Below are 18392 nucleotides of genomic sequence, written 5' to 3' on the forward strand. Positions count from 1 at the left end.
TTAAAATGTTGTGAAGAAATGATATAGTGCAGCATGCCATGGACTTACTGGATGGTCGCTCTTGGGAAAACCAGCTCCTTCAGGGCCCTTCATTGTGTCTGGTCACCGCTGCCACACCTTGGAGCAGTTCAGGCTGTCTGGAGAAGAGAGGGATGTCACATCCTGGAGAACACGGGCGTTCTGGGGCTGTGAGGAGAGGGTGGAGCGCTGGCTGAGGAGCTCACCCAACCTGGAACATCACGCCGGGCATCCTGGCTGTCCAGACTGCAGGTTCGTGGATCTCACTACAGTTACTCTGAAGTTGCACTTGGGGATTACCTTTTTCTTTTTGCTCACAGTTTGGGTTTGAGGAACAAGTGTCTTCCCACAGAAATAAATATTTTGTTGGAAACTGCTCTGATGCGGCTGGAGAGTTAAGGCCACAGAGCAAAAGCTGACGCTGCCTTTGCAAGCGCCTGTCTCCTCTGGGAAACCTGTCATAAGATCACACTTGTGCTGGCAGAAAGGCACTTTTTTTCTGATTTATCCACTCCCTTTGTAGACAAGTCTTGAAAGGGATCGGGGGAATATATAAGGTGTGAGATTTGAATATGTTGCCATTGGAAGGGAAAGGAGGGAAAGTTTGGCTGGAGTGGTTGTTCAGGGGGTGGACAGAACAGTGACAGCCAGCGTTTGCTGGGCGAGGGAGGAAAACTGCCTGTGGGGAGGGAGGAAAATGTCTTGTGGAGGAAAACAGCCTGTGGGGAGGAAAGAAAATAGCCTGTGGGGAGGGAAGAAAACTGCCTGGAGGTAGGAAGGCTGCTGCTGGCAGGTTCCTGAGCACCTCAGCTGATGCCTTCTCCCACGACGGTGGTTGTGGTTGAGGCTGTTTCCAGGAAGGCGGGAAGGCATGAGGGAGCCAGAGGCCCCGCACAGCAGCCGTCAGCAGTAGCAGGGTGAGTCGCTCTACGCCTTGGCAGCCTCACAGGCAGGAGAGGGCGATGCTGTGGCAGGGTACTGCCCATCACCGAGCGCTGGGGGGTCCCACAGCCCTGCCCGTCCCCGGAGAACCGGGCTGGCCGGGGGCGGTGGGCGGCCCGCGGCCCTGAGGGCTCTTCCCGCGCCGTGCCCGGCAGGGGGCGCCGCAGCAGCGGGCGGGGAGGGGCAGCATGGTGGCGGCCGCGCATGCGCACGGAGGGCGGCGGCGGCAGCGGTAGCGGCCCGCAGCGAGCGGGGCCGAGGGCGCCTCACCCGCCGCCCCGTCAGCGCACGGCGGAGCGGCCCCGCAGCCCGGCCCCTCCCGCGCCGGATGTGATGGCCGCCCGGGCGGGGGGGTGAGGAGCGAGCCAGCGGCGGCCGACAGCCCCAGCGCGGCCCGGCCCTGACGAGCGCCGGCTTCTCCTTCCCCTCAGCGCCCCCTCCTCTTCCCCCCCCCCCCCCCCCCGCGCCACTCCATGCCCCGGGCGCCGTAGCCGGCGGGGAGCGGCGAAGCGGGTGGCCCCGATGCGGAGGAGCCGCCGGCGGGCGCCATGCAGCCGCCGCCGCAGCCGTACGAGTTTTTCGGCGAGGAGAACGGCCCGAAATGGCGGGGGCTCTTCGTGCCCGCCCTGCGCAAGGTCAGTCCGCCGCCGGCGGTGGGGGGGGTGGGGGGCGCCGGGCGGCACCTGCGCCTCAGGCCGTTCTGCGGCCTCCGGTACCCCCGGCAGCATTCCCGGGTGGTCTGGCCGCTCGCTCGCGCGGTGCCCCTGCCCTGCCTGGTTCCTGAGGGACCTCTTCCGTCCCGTCCCTTCCCCTGCCGTCTGCTCGCCCGTCCCGCCGGGGGATGAGGTTGGAAGGGGCCTCCGGGGATCCTCTTGCCGACCCCCCCCTTGCCCGGGCCCACGTCCAGACGGTGCCTGTGGTCCTGTCCTGCCCTCGGCGCCGCTTTGTGCGGAGATGCTGCCAGGTGACGGTGTGTGCTTAGCAGACTCTCCTCCTCCTGTCAGAGGCTGCTTCTCCTCCTTCACCCCATCACCACTACTCTCCAAAAAAGTCCCGTCTCTGCCGCCTTAATTGGGCCGCTCGCTTCGAGGCCGCTGATAATATTACTAGTTTGCTCCTGAGAGGTGCTCTGGAAGGGCAATTTTCCATCCCTTTCCCGCGGCGTTTCTGCAGGGAGCTCCTCCAGGCCCCTTCCCCGAAGCAGACCTTCCCCTTGCCGACCCCCCCGCTGAGGTGTTTCTGACACGCTGGCTGTTGTATGTCGGTTTGATTTCTGCGAGAGTCAACAGCTGTGGCACAGGGAAAGTCAGCCTGTGTTTTCTTAAGAGAAAGAAACAACTGCCCGCTGCATAAACGAGATAAACTCTGTGGGAAACCTCTCAGCCTGTCATGGGAGAGGAATTTATCCTTTTATGATGTGTTTTGCATAGCAGGGTAGTCCCCAGCCCATCAGCACCCCTAATAGCGGAGGGAGTGGGTTAAATTGAGGCTGGTGGGGCATGGAGGGAGCGATGTTGTCCTGCTGTGTGTTACCATTGCGAAGGTTGAGGACCGTTCTATACCATTATATAGTTGTTAACATAATGGCCTGCTGGTCGGGATCTCTGGTGCTGGGCAGTACTGTGATACAAGTAATGCCAGCACTCATGTGAGTGGTGTTCTGTCTTTTTTTTTTTCCAATAATACATATAGTGATGGTGTGGGGTAATAATTTTCTCTCCTTTTTTTTAATTAAAAAAAAAGAATCAAAGATTTGAATTTGGTTTGGGTCCCTGTGTCACTTGTATTAAAAGCCGCCAAAGGCAGCTAAGTAGTCTTGTGGCTGGCATAAAAACCACTAATCGCCGTCTGAAGGATCCTGGATTTTCTATTCTTTACTCTTGAATCTCCTCCTCCTTATAGTAGTTGCTTTCTAGTGTGTCTCGGGAAGCTTAGAGAATGCCAAGAGCTGCTCTTTTCCTGGTCACTGGAGGGTGACATAAAACAGCACCTTGACACCAACCAGCATCCACCCAAACGTGAGGTATAGCTGTATCAGTTTGACCAAAAAGATTTCTTTAAAACTTTAAAGGTGTTTTCATCATTCTAAGATACAAATAGAGTAAGAGTTGACCAACTCTTCATGCCGCTCTTACCAATTCTTACTGTCTGTGCGTTTGGTTTTGGTGAAAAGAAATGGAGCAGGAACTTAGACTTTCTAAGCCAGAGGAAATGAAGTCTTGATACCAGTGACTGCTTGTAAAAATTTGTGGCTGCTTATAGACAGGTTTTTTTCTTCCTGGGAAAGTTCCTTGTCTGCAGTACCCACCCTTGAGCATGAAGCAATCCTACTGTAATGTGCATTTCTTTTATGAACACGCAGTATCAGTGAGTCAAAACAAAATTGTATCATTGTTCCAGTTATTGCAGTCAGGCTATTAGAGAGACGCTGTCAGTTTTAATATATTCTTTAAAAGATCAAATGCCCTAGTATGAACACTGGGGATTTTTAGACCAGAATATTTTAGAAAATTTATGGGTTGTTTTGTTTACATCTTGCATTTTCACTTTGATAATGAGATGAGAGCATTTCCGTTATTTATAGGAGAGCTGAAAAGCGTGGCACTGAATCCAAAGTGTGCACCAAAGCATCAGATTTTGTGTTAGTTTCAGAATTTATAAAAAGTTGTCACAGTTTTCAAGTAGTTCTAATAGTTTTAAACCTCTTAGTTCTGAAGAGGTTTAAAAGTCCACTTGTCGGCCAGCTTTGACACGGTCTTTCCAAGCAGGTTGCTTTTGAGGTGAAAATTTAAAGGTAAGTCTGAGCTTCAGAAACTTTTTAGTTAAATGCCTGGAATAGAGTTTTCTGAACTTCTAAACTGGGTTTTCATACAGTAGCCTACGCTGCAAGTGCAGAGATAGTATTCTGTTTCCCATTCTTGAAAGCTTTTCCTTTTAATGAACGCTTCTTGAAGAAGATGGTAGTAGAAAAAGAGGAAAGTTTTTGATTTTTCCTTGTGTGTGTTAAGGTGTGAGTAATCTTAATTCTGAAATAGAGAAAGATGTGGAGCTGGATATAATGAGCCGGTACAGGTCACTAACAACAGATGGTATTTCCTCACTTCTTGAACTTTAAGTCCATAAAGTGCTTTGAAGAGCTCCAGTCTCTTTCATTATGCATTCAGCAAGTTTAAGGTCACTTCTTTGTAACAAAGCACTTTTAAACCCTTCCATTTACTTTAATTCTCTGCAGTTGACACTTAACAAATCATGAGTGGGGGAGAAAACGGTAAAATATATCAGTTCTTAATTTAATATGTGAAAAAAAGATGAGAATCTGCCTTTTGAACAATATTCTTTATGCATTTAAGTGGTCATACATCTTTAAGATGAATAGAGGGTGCTAAATGGTACCTACCAGTGTGAGTCTTTTTAGGAAATAAACAAAGCTAAACAGCAAGACATCACACACCAGATTTTTTTTTAATATTTTTTTTAATATATTTATATCGCCATATCCACTGGCACCTTGGAATCTAGTAAGTTGAAAATATTTTAAAGCAGTTTCATGTATTGCCTCTCTTCCAGCTGGTAGATTTACAAGTGTGTCCTTACTCTAAAACATTTAACTTTCTTCTGTTGCTGTGCTGGAAACCAAAGTAGGAAGTGAGTATAATGAAACTCGTTATAAAAGTCCTGTCAAAGTAAATCAGAAGAAAACTATTTTTATCTAGTCGCTGAGGTTATAGTTACTTGAACTGCTGTTTGTAGCAAGTAAATCACTTCAAACAGTCTAAGCTTTATAAAGGCTTTAAATCTGGGAGCTGACTTTATTAAAGGATCACAATGTCTCTTTGAATAATTCTCAAAGCACGCAGGCGGCCGTTCCAGCAGAAATCACATGCATTTCAAACGCCCCGCTGGCGCGGCTGGTTGCGTTTGAATCCTTGGGATGTTGATACTGGCAGCGTCATGAAAGCTGGTGCTCGACGGGGCAGTGCTGTCCTGGAGGGCTGTGAGCGAGGGGCTTTTCTGCTCCCCCTCTCCACGTCTGGCCAGATCCTTCTCCGATGAAACCAGGACCCTCCGCGGAGGGGGATTTTCTCCTGCGGCGGGCGGGCGGGTGCTGGAGGGGAAGGTGGTGTTGGAGAGTTTTCTCTTCCCCCTTTTTCCATTTCTCCAGGTGTTTGTTTGGGTTTGTTTTGGTTTGGTTGGTTTTGAGCTGTTCCTGGCCCAATTGCCTTTGTGGGGAAAGATGTCAAATTATGAAATCTGTTTCTAAAGCTGGCGTTTGAATTTTGTAACCAGGCTTCCTAGCACAGATCCCGTGCCAAAGCTTGTTCTTGCTGACTGGCAACTTTCTTCCAGATGAAACTGTCCAGAACTGAATTGATTCTGCAGGTTGATAGCAATCCTTTGATGTCATATCTATTAATCTTAGACTGGCATTAGAGGGGAGCCTAAGAAAATCATGCATGAATCTCGGTGGTAGCAGCTGCATGTGGAACTCCCAGCAACCCCCTGAAGGTCCCAGTTTTAATGTACTGGGTAGGCATTGTATGAAAGCTTTTTTAGAATTGTAACTGAAAGCATCGTGAATGCCAAACATCTTTCCTTGCTACCTGGAATGAACCTCTATCCCAATTACTTGGAACAGGTTTTCAAAATGAAATAGGTGACTCCATAGAACTAGTGTATATTTTTGAAAATAATGCACAATGTGTTGTTGGACATAACTATATATGAATTTATTTGCCCTAAAATATTCCTGCGTGTTCTTAGTGTGCATTATCATTTGTCTGTGCTCTTACAAATCCACCGGCAAATTAAAAATATATTTCTGTAAACAGGAGCTGTGTATACAGTTGCTTTGTTCTTTGATTTTTCTAAATTAAATTCACAAGCATCTCATAGGTATTATTTTGATTTTTGCCATTATCTGCAAACAGAGACCATCAAACAGTTAATACTCCCATTTCTGCAGGCGCTACACATGTCGGTGTAATCATAGCACTGTACACTATTTGCATTTTCTAAAACAATTCCCCTATTGCTCCGGACTACTCATCAAATTTCTAGAGCATGACTAAAGGGTTTATTCTTAGCAAATGTTGCATACAGAAATATAAAAGACCGTTTTGAGGACATTTTTGACGTTTACGTTAATTCAGTGCTTCTCTGTATTTTAAAACGGACGGGAGTTAATGTGTAATGACACAGCCCTTGCGTGGTTAGGGTTTGGGTAATTAACAGGGTATGTGGAGGGGCTGCCCCATTTTCTTCACCGCTCTGTCAGGGACAGTTTGCCTGCACGTTTTCCATTGCAGGATCAGGCCCCCTTGGGTTAGAATTTAGTGCATTACAGTGTCATTATAACGGATTATTATTTAATGCGTTCTAATTTCATTAGCATGCATTACTACTGAAAGCATTGTAACTTCAACTGTAAAGTTGCTTGTTGTGATGTTTTAAAATAGTTATATTTAATCTTTGAAATCTATTAGGTCATTTAGCTTCGACTAAATACACTTATTTGAGCTCTGAAGACCTTTGCAGATCTGCGGTCGCTGCAAACGCGAATGGCTGGGCTTGGGAGAATGGGAAATAAGGGAAGTGCTGGTGATACTTAATTACCTGTGAAATAGGTAGATCCAGACAAATTTGAAGCACAGATCCGGTTGTTGCCTCACAACACAGTGCTCACAATTGAGAGGTGGCTTGGAAGTGTGGAAGGGAACAGCAAGTCCCTGGGGAGTGGATGCAACCAAGCCTTCTGTAAACAGTAGGCTAATTCCTCCAGACCTTTTTTATTCCCAGGTTGGGTATTGTTACAGGTCGGGTTTAGTCCCTTACTAAAGGGGACTTGCTTTAGACCAGTACGTAGGCTGGCTTTTTTTGTTCTTGCATAAATATTCACTGTCATAAATAAAATTTGGGACCAAAGGGGACTGGTCCTCTTACTTAAATCCTAATTTTTTCATCCCCCCCCTTTTTTTTTTTACACTGTTTAACTTAAGTACTGTCAGCGGAACCTGCAGTTGGCAAGTGGTAATAGAGCTTTCTCAGCCACTGGCGTGAAATGAAGGTAGTTTTTAGATCTGAGGTGTTTAAAAGGAGTAGGAACGGTGTAATTTCATTTGGCAGCAGTAGCAGAAGAAACACTTCCTACCTGTGTGGTGAAAAGGGAACATGGAAATTAGCATTTGCGTTGGCTTAAAGGCTTGCCAGCGTAACTAGTCACAGGGAGAAAAAACAAACTGAGCCGATTCACCTCGCTCTTGGGCCTTTATCCCCCTCGGTGTGGTTGTTGTGCCTCTGTGCGTGCCACCTGAGCTGGGCACTGTGGGCTTCTCTCATTTTCTCATCCCATTTCACACATCATCTTCTCCCACCCGAACCACCTCACCTCTCGCAGGATTTCTTTGTCTCCTCTCCACCACCTCTCCTGCTCTCCCTGCTTTTTCACCTCTCTTTCCCTCTTTGCACAGTACAAGCGTTATCTGATCTCCTCCCGAGAAGCTGTTGAGTCTGTTATTTGCTTTTATAATTACTTCCCCAATTCCCTCTCTGTCAGGCTTTTCAGATGAGTGGTATGCTACCATTCCTTGAGTCGTGAAAAAATGTGCTGAGGACATCTTTCTTTCCCATATTTATGGCCTTTTTACGCTCCCTAATTTTTTAATGTCATTTCAATGGCCATCTGATTCACAAAGAAATGACTCCGACAGTCTTCACTGTCTCCAAATTTAAGGTTTGGCCTTTTTCTTTCTTTCAAGTAGTATGTATCTTTGCTTTTTGCCATTTATTCTTATTGTATCTCCACGTCTGTTCACTTAAAATATAATCTCAAAACTTGCTCTGCTGGCCTGTGTTGCTCATGAATTAATTTTTATTTCTAAATCTTCTGAAGACTTCATTGAAAAATTACTGGCCTGTTTGAATACTTCTGACATCGCACCTTTCCAAGGTAGGCTGAAGTGGGGCGAGGGAGCCTGTGGGTGCTGGGTTCAGAGCCCAGAGCAGCTCTCAGCTTTGCGAAGTGACGTGTTAAAGAGTTGGGGAAGAATTAGAAGCTGTTAGTGTTAAAATAAGACGTGTGCACAGCGATCTCCCCACCAGCCATGGTGTTTTCCTTCTATATCGCAGGGCAGAGGCTGTGCCTAGCTCATTCAGGGTTTATCTCAATTTAAACAGGGCATTTTATATGGATGGATAAAATCATAATACTTAATTTTCCATCCATTTTTAAGATTAAAATATAGGTGTTTGTGTACCTGTGAACATACACACATTTGAGTTTCTCCTTGACTCTGTGTAAAAGGAAGCAATTAACTGGAGAAAGGACATTTTGTTTGTTTGGAGAAAGGACATTTTGTTTGTTTGGGTAGAAAAGCAGAGACTGTGAAGATGTTGGAGAAACAAAATATGAAATGTAGGTGAGAGTAGATACTGCAGAAGAGAGGCATGGTGAGGAAATGCCAGCAGGAGAAACCGTCGCCCGGCGGCTCTGAGGAAACCCCTCAGTGCAGTAATTAGCAGAAGCCTGCAATCAGTCCACCAGTCCCTTCCACCATGTGCCATCGAGGTGCGTTACATGCTACAGCTGATTGCAGAAAATGCTGGGAGGGATGGTGGTCTGCGTTTGGTTTGTGATTTATCGACCAACTGTGCATCAGCTCAGCAGCATTTGTGTCCGTTATCGATGTGTTTTTTCTGTCTGCGCCAAGCAGACTTGCCAGTAGATCTTCGGACCGTCTTCGATGCTGTTTCAGAATGCAGATCCCTGTCTGCACCACCCATTGCCAATCTCCTTTAATTCCCCCTCCCCTCAACTAGAATATACTAGAGGAGAATAGTAGTTAAATAGCTAAAGATGGGAAAAAATGATATTTACACTAAAATGGGGGTGTAAAATGACTGTTTGATCACCCCTGTACACGGTCAGCGATCGGTGTTTCTGAGGTCAGACCAGCTGACGGATGATCTGCACCCAAGATGCTTTTCACACCTCGGTTACTGTGTTATGAGAATACTTTATTTTGCCAACCATGCATCAAAATGTTTAGAATTGCAGTGAAAAGCTAAAGTGCTGTATGTAGGTAAATTGTGAAGTTCCATTTTGCTTAAGAGGTGACTTCATACTGTTCCTCTATGATCATTTATTCATTTAAAAAGGACAGGCCATCCAGAAGTTGCTGTACTGGAAATAAAGTTAGAAATTAGTGCAGTTATTTTTAAAAATAAGTTGTCAGTGCCTTTTTATTTGGGATATCTCTTTAAGTATCTAAATCTTTGTGGTTCTTTCTAAAGAATTATGCTGTAATTACACTTGAAAATTGGGAATATCAATGCTGTCATCTTTCACTGAATAAGAGCATCACAGGCCTTTAAGTTGCTACATGGGGTTTCCCTCTTCCCCTGGAGCATCATCCAGATGAGGGATTAAAAATGCCTTCGGAGCAGATATTTTATGTTTCTGATGGGTAGTGTTATCTTTAGAAAAGGTAAGAAGGAATAAAAACCCAACATACAACCAGACATTTGTCAGATTAATTTTTTTCTTCTTCATGGTTTTCAGTATCTTGGTACGGGGCAAGCCTGCTGCTGCTTTCTTTGCCAGTGATGTATTTTCATCACCTTGAACACAGTGTATGGAAATACTGACAAGTGTTGGCAGGACTGTAACCAGCCCGTGATAGTAAATATTTAACTTCTATGTTCTAATTATTTTTCTTGCTCCCAAATTTATATGCTTTGTTCCTCAAGTAAACAAACAGCCTTGCAAAGATTTATTTGTCCGCTGATGTCCTATAGCTGTACTTTTACAAGGCAAGTAAAATATAAATCCTTTCCAAGTTGAAATCGGTCTCTGTGGGAAAGGGAGAATGGGTAGTTTCTGTTACAAACAGCTTACAAATTCAACATGCAATTTATTAAGCTATCCTGTTAGCAAAGTAAGCCTAGAAATATTCTATTATCATGCTAGCAGATTTTGTGGTGGCATTTTTTAAACTGGAAACTTCTTGTTCTGAAATCTCAAGTAATGTTGCAATTCTGTTTTCTGAAAATGTTGTTTTGAAGGTAAGTAGAGAAATGGGATATTGTCAAGTCTTTCAGGAATATGAGTTTATATGTTTGTGATGGTATATGCTGTCTGGAGACTGTGTGTGTCATGGGTTTGGGGTTTTTCTGTTGGTTGTGGGGTTTGTTTGTTTTTGTTTTGTTTTTTAATGAACAATCTCTTGTTTTGCACATGTGCTTACCATGGAACAACTAGAGCTTTCTGAATGTGTTTTTACTACCAAAATACATGTATTATGTAAAAATATATTTAGGCAGTATAGCCAGATTGCTGGTTTGTCTCATTAGAACAGGCTAGAAAGAAGTTACTTGCAGTTTTGACTCTAGTGATTTTTTTTCCTTAGCTTTTTGTTGGCCCTTTGGCCATTCCTTTTACACTCATGACTTCTGAATTTCCCCAAGTCCAGATATTATTAGACTTCATGCCAGATCTCCTGTGGTTCAAAATTAAGCTTGCCCTTATATTAGTTCCAAAAAATAAGATCAGTTTGTTTCTAGTCCTAATACTGTTTATGTTCTTGAAAAGTTTTCATCCTCGTCTCGTCTTAACAGACTTCTTCCCAGGGGCCTGTAAGGACTATTAACCGCTTGCTGAGAAGAAATTTTGAGCTTGACTTCATCTCTGCAGCCGCCTGTTTTCTCTAGAAGCTTTTGTGGCTGGTGCAGGACCTGCCTCTCTGAAGGAACTAGGGGGATGGTCTCAATTTACCTTGAAGGGGTTTTTCAGTCTCCTCTTAAGCAGTTGAGCTCTTGGAGAACCCTGCCAAATCTGCTGAAGGCTGCAGCCATAGGAAGGAGAGGCCCCTGTGAAACTGCCACTGGATGCTCATCAAATGTTGGAGGGGTGGAAGAACAGGGAGAAGTAAAGAGGAGCAAGGGAAGGAGCAGCTTAGGAACTCCCATGTGAAATAAAAGCACGTCCCTCAGAAGGGCCTTGAGGCTATAATTAAATGCCATGCTTATGGGATTCATACCTGTTAGTTCATTTCTGTTCCTTGGAACGGCTCCTGAAGGGATAATCTTATGTGAATGGCAGTAAAAAAATAGTTAGTCCTGCTAATCTTAAATCTCCCTCAACTCAAGGGACTCCGCTTGGGTGGTTTTGGAGATAAAATAGGTTAAAAAAATCTGGTTTCTCTGATACCTTCTGCTCAGAGTTCTTGCAGTGGAGCTCTTGCTGTTTAGTGTGACATGTTGTGGATTTAAGTGTTTTAACCCTTAAAGGAAGTAGTTACAAGTCAGATCAAAATTTAGCCCTGTGTTAGTTACGGTTATTCCATGCCAGCTCATACAACTGTGCTCAAATATTTCAGTCTGAACCTGAAATCGGTGAATGTACCTTCTGTAAGAAACATGTCCTCAGTAATTCCTCCTGCTTTTTTTTCTGTACATCCAGTGTTTTATCAGTCTGTCCTTGCTTTTCCAGTCCTTTCAGTCAGGGTTTAGGTGAGTACTGTAAAGAGTAAGTATTCTGTCCTTGATACAGCGGCATCTGATTTGATCAGCCCGTGCGCAGCTTTTATAACTGTCTTTTTGCTGTGAGAAACAGTGTCTAGCTATGAAATTGTTTTTTCTCGGTAACGGCACTTATGTCAAAATACCTTCTCTTAAAACTAAGTTGTGCATGAGGTACCTCTGGGACCTTTCTGCAGTGCTGCAGGCAGCATCATTTCAAATGGAAGCCGATTTCTAAATCCTCTGGGAAGAGTTGTCTCAACCAAGAAGTGTTGGGCTTTGTTGTCGGTTTTGCTTCTTTCGAAGCAAAATTGACCCCAGTGCTTATGTTTATGTTCATTGTGTGAAGCTGAGATTCTCTGCCAGTGTTTGAAGAGGGCTGCGTGCTCCTCAGCTTGCCCTCAACCTTGTTAGACAGCCACGTGCTCTTGAGAAAGCTGAGGAGGGTATGGCATGAGCTGTTTAGACCTGTGAACTGAAGTTAGTTAACAAGTGAAGTAATTTTCTTTGTGGCAGTGATGTCTGTGTTTAAAGTGAGCGAGTGAACGGCTGTGATCCGATACAGTAAACAGGAGTTCCCCATCTTGTCTCAAAGGGAGCACCGCTTCCCTTTCTGATCTTACAGCTCCTTGTCATTTCTGCAGAGCACCATTAGGGGTTCATTGGGAGGAAAATATAATTTCATCTTATTTCCTAGTTAGCTAGCTAGTGCTTTTGCTGTAGTAGCACTCGTAGAAGAGATACGTAGCGGGACCGTAACTCGACGCTTCCTGGTTTTCCATTGTTTTGTGAATTAAACTCTCACGTTCAGGAAGAACGTGAAATGCACTGACTATTGTTGAAAACCTGCAGTCTTAAGTAAGTGTTTTCAAGGAGTGGTTTTGCTTTTCTTGAGGGTTTTTTGTTGTTGTTTTGTTCAGTAGTACACGATCTTATATACGTGTCAGCTGTGTTATATGAAGCAGAGATGTGAGGTGCAGAAAACTAAATGACACTTACAGGGCTATACAAAAACTCAAGAACAAAACTGGACAGCTGGATTAGAAGCAGAATGTGTATTCCCTTCTCTCTTACTGTACAACAGCTTTATTAAGGTGTTTCTTCACCTGTGCTTTTCAAGGAAGGGTGCCAGTGCAGAATTAAGCACTGGAAATGTGTGTTGTTGCCTGAGAGGGTGTCTCTCCCTGGGGATCTCATAGGAGCCCCCGGTCTCTCTTCACCACCACCTTAATTATCAACTCCAAACCAGTCAGCACCAGTGTATATTTTCACATTTTCAGCGTGTGTCCCCCCTCCTGCTCCCCTGAGACATTTGGATTCCCATTTGTTGGTCTGTGTAGTCCCTGTCTGTGACAAAGACGGGGGGGTCTTTGAGCAGTGCGTTGGTAGACTTCTCCATCCAAGTCATCACCTCTGCTTCTAGGATGTTGAACATACACAGCAGCAGCCCCTTCTAGTGGTCCCTTCCATGGATCTTCACTTTTTCTCCCTACCTGTTGGTCGTCATGGCTCTTCCTCTCTCCTCATGTGGAGGTGGGGGGGGCAAAGCGCAGCCTTGTTCCCCCATTTCTGTCGGGCTATGGGGCAGCAGGAGGTGGAGCAGCAGTTCCTTGTGGTGGCTCTGGCTCCTGGGCAGCTCTGCCCACCTTCCTCTGTGGCTGGTGGGGAAGGAAGCCAGCCAGACACCTTACTTCCTTGTTGGGCTTGTTTTTGCACGACTTACAAAAGCCTGCAGGGCTGCAAATTGAGTGCCCCCAAGGTATTGCTATGAAATTATTAGTTACTTAATTCGGAGGAAGCCCCCCGGTGTTTGCGGACTCACCCGTTGTCTTTGGAGGGAGAACTGCTGGTATTTCAGAGGGTCAGAATTTGACCCAAAGATGTTATTGTCTTCCCTCGAGAAACTACTCATCCATTTGTCTTTTGTTTGAAACCACGTACAGAAGGCCAATGTAAGTATCTAAGATTACCTTTTTGAAGTGATTAACATATAATTTGTATGGGGAGAGTAGGGAATTTCCCTGGCTCGTACTACTTGTGAATCTTTTGGCTATAGTTGAAGATCTAGTTCGTGCTTTCCTGGTTGAGAGGTTGCCAGGGAAAAACTGAGTATATAGACTTAACTCTTTTTTTTTTTTAAGGTGGGGTGGTTGTTTGGTTTAGGGGGATTTTTAGTATGAAAATAGCCACGTTGGACCAGGGCAAATTAGTTGTGGCCCTTTAGCTTGTGTGGGCACATGCTGAGGTTGCCTGTTTCAGGTTGTCCGGGCTAGCTTAGCCTTGGAAACAAAAGCTGTGATTAATCTCTGTGAAACAAGATAAAAGGCGTGATCCTGCCTTGCGTTAGAGGGAGGTGGAAGTCAGCTTTTCTCATAGCGCGTTTCCTAGTCTTGACACTCCTGAATTTTGACTCATGCTTTTCCTTAGGTCTCCCTCTCTGTTGTAAGTATTCCACATCTCTCTTTCTCATGCCTCAGACAGCTTTTCATGTTCTAGTTAGTTTTCAGTTCTGAGGCATCTCAAAGAGTTGTTCCTGCCCTTCCCCTGTGTCATGGCCGTGGATTTTTATTGCCACAGGTTTCGACAGCGCATTAATTCAGTTCTCTGCCAGTCTGGTTAGTTCTTTTATCCTGATGTCCTTGCTTATTAAGTCTTTTCCTCTGGTGGGTCTGTGCTCCTTCTCTGTTCACAGTCGCTTAGTACTCATTAGTAGCGTTAGTAACATAACTGTGTGTTACTCATTCTGTGGATGAATAACTGCAGAATTACCAACAGTGATTGTTTTCACTGCATCATTGGCAGAAATCTGCTTTGGCTTGAAATTTCTTCCCAGCCATAAAGGCTAAACACTTAGTTTTTAATTGAATAGAGATGCCAACTTTGCAGGAGTAAGAATTGCCATCGTAACTACATAGGAAAATTTGTGGGAAATTACTGGAAGGGTGCAAATTTGCACACAGTACAGAAATACTCTGCTTTTTCCTGATTCTGTACAGCTTTAAATGGGAAAAAAAACCCTAATTCTTTTAATTCTTTTGGACAGGTTCAGCAACAGGTTCACCCAAACCTTTCAGCAAAAGAAGATTCCCTCTATTACATTGAAGAGTTGATACTTCAGCTGCTAAACAAACTATGCATTGCTCAGCCACGGACTGTCCAAGATGTAGAGGTAAGGCTAGATACTGGAAAACCAAGTGCTTGCTTGCAGAATCGCTGAGATGAACAAAGAGATTTTGAGCAGTGCAGGTTGAAGTTAAAGCAAGGTGAATCTGAAGAGCAGAGCCTGACAATGCTAAGAGATTATATGGTATTCCGGTTTCTCAGAGCAAGCTTAATTGGAAACTCATTTTCCTATACAAGGCCTCAGAATAGAAATGGTGGGAATTTCTTCTTTCAGCATTATTTTTATAAATGCAGAATACTTTGTTTTCTGCTGCTCAGATACACCTTGGACTTAAGAATGTAAGGATGTTGCAAGTTTTCCTACTCTTTGACATAAATATGCAGGGAAAAAAAGTAAATATTGGAATGAAAGGTTACTGTTGTTAGGCCTGGATTGTGCAGCTGAGGGAATAGAGTTGTATGTTCCTGGAACTTTATTGAACTCACTGAGGCTCTTGTATTATTGCAGCTGTCTGCTTTTGTGTCATCGGTTACAAAATGAGGGCTTTAATGAAGTGCGCTTCACTATAGAGTCTAGAGGGAGAAAGTGCTTTCGTGTAGCTGTGACCCGTTATAGCTTTGTAGAATATTAATTTTACATCAATCTCTGTCTAGGATTTTCAGCCTAAACCAAAATGAAGTTCTTATCTAATATTTTATATGTGTGTCATGGAAATTAAAAAAAATAAATAAATTTACAAAATAATTGCCTGTTTTAGATTCTTATTAGAGGCAGCAATCACCCTTTACTCAACATTGATTAATTATTAATTTTGGTTTATGATTAATGTATTTTGTAATACTGATGCATAAAGACTATAGTATGACTAAATAAAAGCAAAACTTAATAGTCCCTTAATAGCTCTCAGGATTGTTACTACCTTGAATCTGGATTTGAACTTTAGCTGTGGAGCCGAGAACTCCATGTTCTTTCTCCAGTTCCCAGCTGATTGAACCCTTCAGCACACAGGACAGTTTTTGAGATAGCACTGATTGTTCTACACGCCAGCTCTGTGCTTTTCTGCCTGAGTCATGAGATGATAAAATCACCCTGTGTACATATGAATTAAAAACTTTCATTGGGTATGTGTATGCTCCACAAATTACTGTGTGCGAAACTGCACACAATACAGACATCCTGCTGAGATAACTGACAACTCCCTGAATCGTGGTTATGAATATCACAGCAAACACTAAATCCTGTATATTGTATTTGAAATGTACCTGGCATTTTAAAGCTGTGAATAATAAAACATTGTTGCACTTGGCAGTATAACAGTTACTTTATTTAAAAACACAGGGCTAGGTCTAAATAGTGGTAATGGGTTCCTCAAACGTTATTGTTCTGTAGGTCAGTAAGTTCAGACTCTTCCAGAGCAGGGAAAGTAGAATTCAGATGTGTGTTATGGGTTGTTGGTGAGATTGCGCTGCCAGCAGGCATCCGAGATCCAGGAATGAAGGCTTTTGGCTCTGCTCCTCAGCTGTTTTTAGCTGTTCAGAGAAAACATGAGAGCTGTGATCTCTTAAAGTTTATCGTGCAGATATTTACATAACAGCCTGGAGTTAATGGAGCTATTTGCGCATAATGTTATCCTTAAGTATTTGCAAGATCAAGGTCTAAAATCTCAAATTATAAAGGTTTTATAAATAGGAAAAGCCCTTCAAATTCTTCCCAAGAAAACCCTGGGAACCAGTACAGTCCGAGCACAAAAGGTGTGCGTTACTCATGAAGCGCACTGTTGAGTTGAAGGTCTCCCATTACGACGTCCGTTTTGCGAGTGATCTCCTGGTAGAATCTCACAGAAAGTTCATTTTGGTTAAGCAGTGCAGAGCTTTCGGCTGCTGTCCAAGAGGAAAGGTCACTGGGTGTTTACCTGGCACAGACAGCTGACGCAGAAAGTTGAGTGTTAAATGGCCACATGCAAATATTTAAAAGCTGCCTCTAAGAAGAGCTCAGGCCTCCTGTTAAATTTCAGAGTATATGCCAAAATCTTTTAATCAAAGGGCTGTATAGATTTCACCTTTTTTTTTTCAGCTCATCTATAAAATCTCTCCTCTAAGAGCTACCACCCATGCAGGCCTCGTCGTGGCCAGGTCATGGGTCCAGCACAGAGGTCGCGTCCGGCACCGCACTGGGCCTGCTGGGCAGCGCCAGCTGGAGTACGGGCACGGTCGTGGGCCTTTTCTCCCCCCTGAGCTGTCCAACCCTAAAAAACCTGTTTTTCCAAAGTCACTGAAGCTGTCCTCAGCGTTCAGTCTAGACTCCTTCTTTCAGCATTTAATTCCCCAGCTCCCAGGGGCTGTGGCAGGAAGCCGGGATCGCTTCATGGGAAGCGGGGCTGGGGTCTTGCCACATGGGTAACTGGGGGCTGCTGAAACGTGGGACTGCTCCCCAAAAGCAGTTTGTTCTGGTGTGGGGCTCATCTCGGCTGTTCCTATAGCAGCTGTTGAAATGTGAATTTTTATAAAAGTAACCTGAAATTGCCTACAGTTTACCATGGTAGTGGGGGTTGTAAACCGTAGCTACTGTGACTGGCAGTGCAGCGGGGAAGATGCTCCTGTGCGGGCCTGAGGAGTCCGTAGTGTTATAGCCAGCCTTCTTCATGAATCACAGCCCTTCTCCTAGTTAGATCATGCACTTCTTTCTCATTTCTGACATAAACTTGATCTGATGTAGGGCAGGTTATGGTCTTCTACAAAACAGGAACAATACTGACTTGTTTTTTACATTTAGACTGTAAACTGCTTAGTACTTCCTGATGTTGTTTATATTTTGGGCTCCTGGTCTCAGCTGAGGTTTCTTGCTGCTCTTGTGAGGTAAAGATCACAGAGCAGGAGTTGTTTTAGGAGATTTGAAGGAGTTCTTGGTGCTTCAGGAAGGGAGGTTGTTTGGGATTACTGAAAAGAGTGAAGCTGAGTTGGGTAAGGAGGAGAGAACAGTTAGGAAAATGTGTTGCAAACACTGAGGAGGAGGATAATTGTCTATACTACAGGGGAAGTAATTTGCTGTTTTGTTTTTTTTAAACTTCTCTTTGATTACTGTGGTTAATCTAAGTGCACTCTTTATGTTTGGACAGGAGCGCGTTCAAAAGACATTTCCTCATCCAATAGACAAGTGGGCGATCGCTGATGCGCAGTCTGCTATAGAGAAACGAAAAAGAAGAAACCCTCTCCTGCTACCTGTGGACAAAATACATCCTTTATTAAAGGTACTTTAAACCAACAACCTGATGGCTGCTGCTTCTGCCCACCACACACCCCCAGCTGTATTATTGCCCTCCAGCATAACCTTTTAAGTATTTCTTTAATTTGTGTGAAATTAGGGAAGTTTCTCATACTGGCTGAAAGAGTAAAGAGTCACCATAGAACAGGATGAATATATTGTAGCGTGTAAGAAAAGTAGATCCCTAAATTCATCATGTTGTAGACATCGGTGTGTTAATGTATTACTCTATTTTGAAATATGACTAGTTGGTTTTTAACATAAATAAAACCCAAACTCAAATACCTTACCTACTTCAGTAGCACTGTTTTGACACCTTTATTTGTTTCAAAATGCTGCAGAAGCCAAAATAGAAGAAGAGAGAACGAGTAGATCCTGTTCCTTGTATACTGTCAACTAAGATGTGTATCAGTGTCCTTTCAGTTACTGCTGAATGTCACTGATGCCTTGGTTTTAAAATCAATAGATCTGCAAAGGTGTAACAAGAGACCAAATACAGACTTTGTCGGTGGGTTTGAGGAGGAGAGTGGCC

General features: G+C 44.2%; 1 protein-coding gene across 1 annotated transcript in view; it reads left to right on the forward strand.

The window, feature by feature from the left end:
• The first annotated feature begins 1198 nt into the window (after positions 1-1198).
• Positions 1199-18392, forward strand: part of SOS2 (SOS Ras/Rho guanine nucleotide exchange factor 2) — a 54821-nt gene continuing 37627 nt past the window's right edge. The window contains exons 1-3 of the mRNA XM_074869243.1: positions 1199-1595; positions 14519-14644; positions 17715-17846. Coding sequence (XP_074725344.1) covers positions 1509-1595; positions 14519-14644; positions 17715-17846 — 345 coding nt within the window. The 5' untranslated portion in view covers positions 1199-1508. The remainder of the gene's footprint in view (positions 1596-14518; positions 14645-17714; positions 17847-18392) is intronic.

Source organism: Strix uralensis, chromosome 4, assembly GCF_047716275.1.
Source record: "Strix uralensis isolate ZFMK-TIS-50842 chromosome 4, bStrUra1, whole genome shotgun sequence".
NCBI classification, from domain to species: domain Eukaryota; kingdom Metazoa; phylum Chordata; class Aves; order Strigiformes; family Strigidae; genus Strix; species Strix uralensis.